At 42.3% G+C, this 11,561-nt stretch overlaps 1 protein-coding gene across 1 annotated transcript in view; it reads left to right on the forward strand.

Annotated features, from left to right (window-relative positions):
• CEP152 (centrosomal protein 152) overlaps positions 1-3,063 on the forward strand; it is a 41,943-nt gene extending 38,880 nt beyond the window's left edge. The window contains exons 26-28 of the mRNA XM_070953413.1: positions 766-922; positions 1,395-1,498; positions 1,660-3,063. Coding sequence (XP_070809514.1) covers positions 766-922; positions 1,395-1,498; positions 1,660-2,606 — 1,208 coding nt within the window. The 3' untranslated portion in view covers positions 2,607-3,063. The remainder of the gene's footprint in view (positions 1-765; positions 923-1,394; positions 1,499-1,659) is intronic.
• Positions 3,064-11,561: the final 8,498 nt, after the last annotated feature.

The raw sequence follows: 11,561 nt of genomic DNA on the forward strand, positions 1-11,561 counted from the left end.
TGTTGTAGTGTGTCTTTGATCCTGTCTCTCCAATCTTCTTCTGGTCTGCCTCGTGTTCTTTGATCTTCCCTTTTAGCATTTGCCCATGTATGGTATGGAATCCTCTAATATGTTACCTACTGTAATGTATTTTGTAGGTGGTGACCCTTTGAGAGCTGTATGCAATGAAATTTCATTTTAATGTATGTCAGTTAGTGTATATTCAATAGCAATAGTACTTAGTCTTATATATTGCTTCACAATGCTTTACAGCCCTCTCTAAGTGGTTTACAAAGTCAGCTTCTTGCCCTCAACAATTTGGGTCTTCATTTTACCGACCTCAGAAGGATGGAAGGCTGAGTTAGCCTTGAGCCTGGTGAGATTTGAACTGCCAAATTGCAGGCAGCCGGCAGGCAGCAGAAGTAGCCCTGCAGTACCGCACTCTAACCACTGCGCCACCATGACAAAGTGACAATAAAGTTATTCTAAGTTCCACTACTAGTCTTCATATTTCAAGTCTTGTTGAGTATCTACTGGTGAAACACGTAAACAGTTGTGTTTGTAGTGGTACCAAGGGCAAGCAGCTTAGAAGAAAGAAAGAGGAAATTTCTGATCCTGTCTACATACATGGAATAACCTCATTCTCTGTCTTCTCATCAAAACAATTCGGTACTGTTCCCAATTCTATGTATAAATCCACACTATACTGATGCAGTGAAAGTTGCCCATCGCGATTCTATGCTTTATGCGCATCACCAAATATAAATCGGCATTGTTTGTTCATAGGTGACATGCTTCGTTACATCCACGAAAGCAAGGAGAGAGCAGCAGAAATCATAAAAGCTGAAGTTTTAAGGGAACGGCAGGAGACTGCCCGAAAAATGCGCAAATATTATCTTATCTGTCTTCAACAGCTTCTGGTTGATAACGACAAGCACGAAGGGTGAGGCATTTCAAATGATGCTAGATGTGAAGAGAACTCTCAGCAAACTCAAGGTGTTTTTGTGGATTGATTTTTTTTTTAAGTGATTTTCTGGTTTATATTGCTCTGGCTGTATAGTGCATGCAACTATTTCAGGTGAGCTGCAGAGACAGAGAAAAAGAAAAAGAAAAGAGATCTGTTATCTTTTGAATAGAAAATAACATTGAATTTTCTTATATTCATGTATTCCTTCATTCCCTCTCTGCCTCATATAGACATGCGGGTTCATTCAGCATGTCACAAATTCCCTAAAATTGAATGGATATAAAGCTAAAAGGGAGCCCTGTAGCAAGAATAAATCTTTCCTTCTTCAACATTTTAAGAAAAGGTCAAACGTTTTTGTTCTTATTTGGATTCTTAGTTGATTAGAAAGGCTTTTTAAAGACTGGAATTTTTTATTTTTTTTTAAAAAAAAATCTTGTTATTTTTGCAGGGCTGAAAAGAAAATAATATGTGCTGCTGGCAAAATTGCTACAATGGCTAAAATATTAGAAACTCCTGTTCGGAACTCAGCACTAAATAAAACCCCACACTCAGGTATACTGCCATGTCTAATTTTCACATGTGCCATCTTTTTTTTTTTTTTTTTAAATAAGGAGAGAATGTAATATTTACCACATAGGGGATGTTGAGTTTATTTGTGGGAAGTTTGGATGTGCTTGTTTTAATTCCTTTTTGCTTTCCGTGTCGCCTTACAGTCCTACCCCAAAACTCCAAAGCTGAACAACCTCAAACGAATTGCACTCAACATTGTAAGTCCACCCCAAAAGAAAGTCAAACACACAATGAAAGCGCGGGCAAAAGACACACACCTCGTAGCTTGCAACCGCAGCTTGATGCCGAAAACGAGCCACGCCTAGTTTCTCAAACCCAGATGGCCAGGAAAGCTTTTAAGCAGTTGGACGAGCCTTCAGTTGGTGCTGCACCTGCAGAAGCTTTCAGCGAGGAAGAACTTGGAAGCACAGGTCTACCGTGTAGAGTTGGAACATTCCAGAATGCTGCTTCTCACGTGCCTCAAGGAAAGCTTCATGGTGCTCATCCCGTTGCAGTGGATGGACTTGACTTTGGAGCACCTGGCGAAAAGTATAAGCGCCTAAACGAAAGGCCACGAAGAACAGAGGTTGGATGTTGCCCGTCGGCTAGACAGTGGAAGGCGGCAACATCTGGGAAAACCCCTGGCTTTGAAGTCCAAGAGACTCCCGTAAGAGATGAAGGGTCTTCTGCTGACTGGAGCTTATTAAGCGAGACTCTTCATGTGAACCACAGCGGTGGCTTTCACCATCCAAAGATATATCCCAGGGGGCCTCTAGACTCCCATTCAGCGCTTCCCATGACCAACACCCGTTCCCAGGTCAAGGAAGACACTTCTGTTTTTTCACCCCGTCTGGGTGGACATCACGAAAAGGAACTTATCAAGAATCAAAACATAAATTGCACCGACGGCCATCTGACCGTGAATTCGAGTTGTACACCGTTTGCGGACTTGGGCACCGTCCGTCCTGCCAGCGCCCATCCGAACAACGCTGTGCTGAGTTCCGCAGCCGGAAAAAACTATAATGCGCTACAATCCAGGAAACACATACACAGGGTGATGGATTGCCAACAAGACAGCGGCTTTGAGAGCCCGCAGGTCAACTTTGATTAATCCCCGACATCGGGAAACTCGGACAAAAGAGGAGATGCTTAAATATATTTAAACGAAAGGATGTGGAGAACGCGTGTGGTGATGGCTTTTCTGAGCGTTTTTTGTTTATTTCTTTTATATTTTGACTGTTACGTGTGGGCTCTGACGTTATTGTTCTAGATTGCCTCTCTGTGTGTATGTGTGTGCTGGGGTGTGTGGTTTTTTCTTTATATGGCGAGGTAATATTGAATTGTGTCCCAGGGAATTATCTATTTTTGCACTCGAGATTAGTGTGCAGTCCAATGCAAATTTTTACATTTTATTTATATAAAAATAAAGCAAAAATACTTTGTGGGCCTAATGTATCAACCCTCAATCTCCCCCCCACCCACCTCCCAAAAGCTGACAGCCTCTTTTTGTTGATGACTTAATACTTCCTTTTTTTCTATAGATTGATTGATTGATTCAATTTATTTATTTATTTATTGGTTCGATTTATATGCCGCCCTTCTCCAGAGACTCAGGGCGGCTTACAATGCGTTAAGCAATAGCCTTCATACTTTTGTATATACCTGCTTAGTAGGGCTTTTGGGGCCCCCCCAAGCGGTGTTCTTTTTTATACAAAGTCAGCTTATTGCCCCCACAATCCGGGTCCTCCTTTTACCTACCTCGAAAGGATGGAAGGCTGAGTCAACCTTGAGCCTGGTGAAATTTGAACTTGCAGTAATTGCAGCGTGCAATGCTGCTAATTTTACATCTTCCCTTGCCACATTTGTTAAGTGAACCACTGAAGTTGTTTTCAGTGGTTCACTTAACAAATGTGGCAAGGGAAGATGTAAAATGGGTCAAAACTCAACCGATTTCTCACTTAACAACATAAATTTTGGCCTCAATTGTCATAAGTGGAGGACTACTTGTATTTAGCAAAAGTGGATAGATTTCAAGGAAGCATCCAATCAAAAAAAACCCCCCTCCAGGTTCATGAGATTCTACAATTATTATTACATCGATAGAAATGAATGACTGGACATGGGTGGTTCCCATTTGCTCCAATTTAATGTAGATTTCCCACAGTGGAGGGATTTTTCTCATGATTATTATAAAAGTTATGAATTTGAGAGCAACACTTATCATTATCCAATCAGGATTTTGGTTTGTCTTAGAAAGTAACTGCAGGTTCTTTCTTAATTCTTTGGCTTTAGCATAACCTTTAATTAGTTTGTGGGCATGGAAGGGTTCCCCCACCCCGTTGACCTAAACTTTGTGAATTTTCAACAAATTTAGTGGGGTTTTTTATGGCCCTCTATCACCGCCTAGTGGTTGGCAAGGCCATCTCAAGGCAACATTTAAAGAAAATAACAAGTATATAACAATATTTCACATTAGCAGCATTAATTTTTCATGCAACTATAAAAAAATGATTCACAGATTTCGTAGCTTGTTACTGTTGGTGTTATCCTATTCCCCATGAAGACGGTCTTCAGGTATGTATTTTGAGTGGCGTTTTCATGATAATCCAAATTGTGAAAGTGCCGTGTCATATGTCTGATGTGTCAAACCTGTTTATTTTAACAGCTGTGAATTCTGTTCATTCACAGATGAGTCCCAAATAGTTATAAAGAGTCCTTCGGGATAAGGCTGATAATCACCTACTATCTCCCTTGACATGCTGCCAAAGACCTAATTGGCAAAGCCACACGAAGTCCAGAATCAAACAAAGCTTCAGACTTTAAACTGCACAGAATTAACAACGTTGCTTCCTGCAAAGGCCCACGTGCCTTTGCTCCTCTTTTAAGTCTTATGAGAGGGGCCAATCATCTCCAAGCCCTACTCCCGGGTCGTCCCTTTTGTTTTAACTGTTCTTGCCTTCTGGCAGCTCTGCGCATGCGTGCACTGGGAACAGGCTCCTGCTGTTCCTCTGCCTCGCTGATGTCGGACTCTGGAGGCTCCAGAGGCAGCACATAACTCCCAGATGGCCCTGGCCCCATCTCTACCTCCAATGCAGAGCCCTTGTCCGAGCCTTCCCCAGACTCCAGGACTGGCCCATGTTCCTTCCCAGCCTCATCTCTGTCCTACTCTGCTGCCAGCTCCACAGGCTGCTGGTGGACTACCACAATATGCTTAATAAGCCAGGATTTTTAAAAATGAGCATGGCTTGTGAATAAAGTCTCTGGATTGAAGGCCAACAAAAGAATAAGCGTCTATCTAATTTTCCATCCTACTATTTTAAATTTTCTCATTGCCACTTTGCTTCTGTGTGGCAGATCCAAGTCTGTTTGCCTTTAAACAGGCAGTTCTTCAACTTACAATGGTTTAAATCAGGCGTGTCCAACCTTTGCAACTATAAGACATGGACTTCAACTCCCAGAATTCTCCAGCCAGCCTAATGGAGATGGAAGGGACCTTGTAGGTCTTTTAGTCCAGGTCCCTGCTCAAGGAGGAGACCCTGGCCTATATCATTTCAGACGATGTCCAATGTCTTCTTGATGGGGCACCCACAACCTATGAAGGCAAGCCATTCCACTGATTAGTTGTTCTGTAAATCGAACCAATAAATTAAATAAAGTTTTTCTAACTGTCAGGAAATTTCTCTTTATTTCTAGGTTGGTCCTCTCCTTGATTAGTTTCCATCCATTGCTGCTTCTCCTGCCTTCAGGTGCTTTGGATAATAGCTTGACTCCCTCTTTGTGGCAACCCCTCAAATATTGGGAGACTATCATGTCACCCCAGTCCTTTTCATCAAACTTAAAAGGTAAAGGTTCCCCTCACACATATGTAGTAGTCGTTCCTGATTCTAGGGGGCGGTGCTCATCTCCGTTTCAAAGCCGAAGAGCCAGCGGCTGTCCGAAGACATCTCCATGGTCATGTGGCCAGCATGACTCAACGCCAAAGGCTCACAGAACGCTATTACCTTCCCACCAAAGGTGGTCCCTATTTTTCTACTTGCATTTTTTATGTGCTTTCGAACTGCTAGGTTGGCAGAAGCTGGGACAAGGAACGGAAGCTCACCCCATTACACGGCGCTAGGGATTCGAACCGCTGAACTGCCGACCTTTCGGTCGACAAGCTCAGCGTCTTAGCCACTGAGCCACCATGTCCCTTTAAACTAGACATACCCAATTCCTGCAACCATTCTCCCTATGTTTTATCCTCCAGTCCCCTAATCATCTTTGTTGCTCTTCTCTGCGCTCTTTCTAGAGTCTCAACATCGTTTTCAAATTGTGTTGACCAAAACGGGATGCAGCATTCTCAGTGCGACGTTAACCAAGGCATGATAAAGTGGCACTACTAACAGTTCTAAACTGGCAGGAAATTGCTGTGGGTTAGGCAAAAGGTTTTGATCGAAATTAATGGAGTGTCTAGTACCGGAATAAGAGCATTCAAAACTATTTGCTAGCCAAGTGAGACGAACGTGGAATTGTCTGTTGTTCCCACAGCGAGGTGGGTTCGTTGTAATCCCCGTTCTTCGATACCATGGATGTTACTTGAGCTACATCAGTGGGACACTCCCGTGGAGATGAATCATCTCATTAGCAAGGGACTTGATTGGGGTAGAGACGAGAAACCGTTAACGCCTATTCCCACAGCTGACATGTTGTTTTAAGGAATGCAAGGCCTGATTCTGCAGCTGCAACTCTTCGGGTCAAGTAGGAGTTTGAAAGGGATGAAACTCGGGGGAAACTCCTAATTCATTGTTCCAATTTGGCTGACCCACATTTTTATTTGTACAGTAACAACACCCACTGAGTGGGGGGGGGGGGGGAAGGACAGCTTTAAATTCTGCAAGCCACAAAGTTTAACATCTAAACCATCACCAAGCAAATTATCCCGAGGTACGGAAGAATCGTAGGTGTTAACAATTCGTGCATATTAAGAAATAATTTAAATAACGGTCTTGAAGTTTATGTGCTTTGACTGCAGGCTTCTCTCACCCAAAGGCCATAATAAAAGTTTTGATTTGATCCGACTCGCATTTTCTATTTCCTAAGCTTATGGGATGGAGGTTCAAAGCAAGGAAGCAGAATGGTCTCACCAGTCCAGTTAATAAAGTCTCAGTTTCAAGAGATTTAAAAAAAAAATGATTTTGGTAGATAGTTACACAGATTTGTCTTTTTTTTTTTCCCTTGAAAAAATGCCCTGTGCAACAAAACTCACAGAAGCTTACGACAGCTTAAAGAGTAAATTACATTATGATATAAGCTTTAATAAGTCATTGAAATAGCCACACAACTTTTTTTCTGGTACAGCCGCTTAAAATAAAGATACTTGTTGAACCAACAAATTGTTATATAGAAAACTGGTAATGCAATCCCTACGTAGAAGTTTCTCAGGATAAACTGATTATAAATTTTAGTTGGGTAGCTGGAAGATGTTCCATTTGATCTTGAAAAGACTTATTCAGAATCTTGATGTATTAAGGTTTTGAGGATAATATCAGGTAAGAACACAATAGTCTGTGCTTAATTTTAATAACCTGTTTTTTTTCCAGTTTAAAGGAGCTTGATTAAAGAAGTTACTTTAGCTAATTTACTTCATAAAGGAAGATGGAGGTCTCTACATTTCTGGATTTTTAACCTTTGCCTTACCACTTCATATGAAACTTTCACCTGCCCTTGGAATCTTTTAATGTACACGCCTAATGGAGTTTTCTTTTTTCAAAAAAGGGATTTAAATTGGAGAAAGGACCCTTACTCAAATCGGTGCCTGAAATTCCACCCAAAAATATTGGGCTTTAAAATAAGAACACGTGAGTTCTTATTTGTGAAGTCACAAATTTGTGAATTTTCTTGGGCCAGGAGTACCTTTTACCCACAGCCCCTGATTAACAGTGAAAATATCTCTTGAAAAAAAATGTGTCTTAAGTCTCTTTTAAAAAAAATACAACTAGATTTGGGGGAATTTGGGGTAATACGAAGAACATTTTTTGTTTTGTATAATCTTCAGCCATATCCACATGGTGATGCTTTATTGTTCTTTAGGAGCCATCACAGGAAACATGTTTTGAAGGACAGTTCAAGAGCCTGTAAATAAATAGAAAGTAGACTTACTTTCACCATATTTTATCTCTAAGTCCCTTAGAGTAACCAAATTTCCAGTGTTCTTTTTAATCAGGAAATCCCAAGGCTACAACTAATCTGAGAAGGCAAAAACCCACCCCAGAAGAAGACAATGTCAAACCACTTCCATACTGTTCCCAAGAAGACTTATTTGGACATGTATGTCAAGTCATCAGAAGTAAAAAATGACCTGAAGAACTTTATTATTTTTAAAATTCTGCATATCTGGGCATTCTACCACTTCTCTATTTGTGTCACAAGAAGGAAGGTAGCTTCTGTCCCACTTGTTCTCCCAAATATATATTATAAATCTTTGATTCAGTTGAGTTTGGTATTAAAATATAATCTGGTTTAATTTTAGCCTTCGTTATATTCTGCACCATGGAGAAACTTGGAAAGTCACTAAATCTAACCTCCAACTGCCATGAAAACATGAGAATTTAACACATGCTTTCAGAGAACTAATTTACTTCCATGGTTTTTTAAAGCCCAGGTGAGACACATATCCACATAATTTAAGATTTCCTTTAGCCTCTGAGGGCACAGATATCTCTTCAGGTGAAGCTTTTCAGCTCTTGATAAAAGCTTGCTCTCAGTTTACTTCCCCTCTAGTCAAGATTTAGCCTATGTTGAATACCAGTTGCTCAGGCAGATATTTCAGTCATACAAGGTTTCTTTCCAGAAATAATTGACTTTTGAAAATTTTTGTCGATCGAAAGGTCTTGGCTTTGATGCTGTAAGGAGATGAGTCACCAATGGTGAAGATCTGTGCAACTTTTTGATCCAGAGTCTTTGTTCAACAATTGTTATTTTCCTGGCTAAGATGCTCCTGTGCAAAGCCGTTTCAGCAGTTCTGCAGAAGATGGCTTTAGGTAAGTGCACCTTGCTATGTAGAGTGAGATAAATTGTATTTGCTGAAATTCCTGCTTCAAATGTCTTTTGGAGATAAGATACATACATGTACCCCCATTCCCCATATCATCTGGTTGCCATAATTTTGAACACAATCGTTTTCAGAATATGTTCTCCAGTAGAACATGTGGTTGAAGCCAGAATGTAATTAACTAGCTCTAGAATATATGTTTGTGTGTCAAAAGTCCCACAGGGAATTCCTAATGTTTTTATTTTAAAAGGACAGAATTTAATAGCAGAGGCTTCTTAGTATTTTATCAGATGTATCTCCCACCTGCTATTTAGGAGCTCAAGAGGGCAAAAATAATGTTCCCTTTCTCTTATTTTCCCCATAACATCAGTTTTATGATTGGGATGATCCAATCACAATCCAAGTTATCTGGACTAGTGATCTGGTGTACAGTAATGTAAATTGCTCTTCAGAACTTATCATAAGGAGTGGTCTCTTAAGTAATATAAGATTATTAGAATTTGCCTGGCCTAGACAATAGGATTCTGTCGTTGCTGGAAGCATAACCAAAGTTCTTTGTAAAATCTTTCAATGTTTTGAACTCCTTCTATGCCAGCGGTGTCAAACTCGATTTCATTGAGGGCCACATCAGGGTTGTGTTTGACCTTGGGGAGGCCGGGGGGGGCGTGGCCAGCTTGACGTCACTCGTGTCGGGGGTGCCTGCGGTGGCCCGAGCGCTCAGCCAGCAAAAACGGGCTCCCGAGCTCCGTTTTCAGCTGTGACGGTCTCCTGCAATCCACTGCCAGCGAAAATGGAGCTTGGGAGTGCAGCACGCAGCTCTCCTGAGCTCTGTTTTTGCTGGCAGAGGCACGGTGGGTCGGTCCGTTGCTATTTCCAGGGCGGCCGCATGGGCCAGATCTAAGCACCCCACAGGCCAGATCCAGCCCCTCGGCCTTGAGTTTAAGACCCCTGTTCTATGCTTTTGAACTGTCTTGTCATAAGGTAAGGTAAGGTAAAGGTTCCCCTTGCACATATGTGCAAAGACCAGCTGGCTAGCATGCATGGGCACACCAGAACCCAGGAGGGAGTTGCTGGCTAGTGTGCATGCACATTGGACAGATGATCTGGAGCACATGTGCCCCGGCCAGCTGCTCCCTTCTGGGTTCTGGTGTGCACATGTGCGCGCACCCCAGGTTTGGCACTCAGTGCCGAAAAGGTTAGCCATCACTGAACTAGCCTATAACTTAGCCTATATTGGGGTCAGCAACTCTGGAGCCACATGTGGCTCTTTCACCCCTCTGCTGTGGCTCACTGTCACTCAAAATATGTGTAACAACTGCCAATGTGCAACACCCATCGGCATGCAATTTATTGAGCTTTTCAACCCCTAGTAGGCCAACCATGGATAAATCCAAGAAAAGAAAAGTTTCAGAAGAAAACAGAACATTTAATTCAACTACGTATGCTAATTTTGTGACCGCTCAAGAAATAGTCAGGCACGGGAAGGATTTTGTGGCTCCCGGTGTTTTCTTTTCTGTGGGAAATGAGTCCAAATGGCTCTTTGAGTGTTTAAGGTTGCAGACCCCTGGCCTATATCAAAACCTCTGAATTTAAGATTTTTTACCACGTACCACTGAGCATCTGTCCTTAGAAACCAAAACCATCAATCTACCAAACCTAAACTGAGCTAGCTTTTTATCTGAGTTTGGGGTTGCTAACTTTGCTTCCAGATCATCAGTTCTTTTTCTTAAAAATGAAACCCCAGGACAAAACCACATTTCCCCCTCTGCTGTCATTCTGCTTCAGCTAAATAACTTGTTCGTGTTGACCTTTGCGGAAAGAAGGAATTTTGGATTTCCCACCCCTCCCTCCCTCGTTTGGGATAACGCTGAGGATATTTTGCACTGGAAGGAATTCAAAAAGCTCTGAGGCAAAGAACGGACAATTTCTTCAGCAAATACGAGCCCGGTATTCCCTTCTGGCAAATTCGCCAGTGACACTTTTAAACAGTAAAATAAAATAACACCCCCAGCCCCCCCACAAAGAAATGGATGAGCTCTCACCCAAAATGCCATGTTAATTGATAGGTGGTTTGCACAGTTCATGCTATTATCTCATATACTGTCATCTGCATTGTTTTAGCAGCAGGGCAAGGCAACAGCCGAATACATCATCACAGCCATCCCAATGGACCCAGAAAAAAAAAAAAATCACAAAACTCTAATTGACTTCTTATGTGGGCTGAATAACTCTTAGGGCAGCTGAAGACAGATTCTGAGAAATGTGAGCTCCTATTAAGATAAGCCGGTTTGATTTTTCCTTCCTTGGGGATGGTTTTCTAGGATCCTAGGCGGGGTTCGTGTCAAAATGCGGTGTAGCTCGGGCTTAGCCTGCGGAAGGAACCTAACCACAATGGTGTGCAAGCCATCTTTTACGATTATGCTTGATGTGTGAACAGAGCCATACGGTCTTTTTCAATAAACCAGGTTTAAAACAAACATAAAGGATGAACCCAAGCAACTTGTTCTTTTTTCTTTGTTTTTGTCTAATATTGTCTGTTTCCAGTTTTAAAGATAACGTCCTTGTCTAAGTTTTGTCTAGAAATCCATCTATTATACATGTGATGGCCGATCCCCGGAATCTCTGTTCCACATTACATTCGTATGTCCCCACTATCAAGAATTACAATGATAAATGATTTCCAGATTTGTTTTCAGGGATGGGCTTCAAAAATTTTAGCAAGGGATTCTCTGCCTGGTTGCTGGGTGGGTGTGGCTATGGTGGGCGTGGCCTAGTCGACCTCCTGAACCATGGCGGGGGGGGGCATTTTTGCCCTCCCCGGGCTCCGGAGGCTTTTCTCAACGAAAATGGCCTCCCCAGGCTCCCGAGGCCCTTTGGAGGTCGGAAACATGCCCGTTTCTGGTCTTCCCAAACTTCCAGTAGGCCCGTTTTTTGCCTTCCCCGAGCCTCTTCACGCGCCCTGCACTTACCTGCATCCAAAACGGGCTTTGTGGGGACTCCGGGGAAGGGCAGGGCGGGGTGGGCAGGGCCAGCCAA

Source organism: Pituophis catenifer, unplaced genomic scaffold, assembly GCF_029215685.1.
Source record: "Pituophis catenifer annectens isolate HBS135680 unplaced genomic scaffold, rPitCat1.0.hap2 SCAF_14, whole genome shotgun sequence".
Taxonomy (NCBI): Eukaryota; Metazoa; Chordata; class Lepidosauria; order Squamata; family Colubridae; genus Pituophis; species Pituophis catenifer.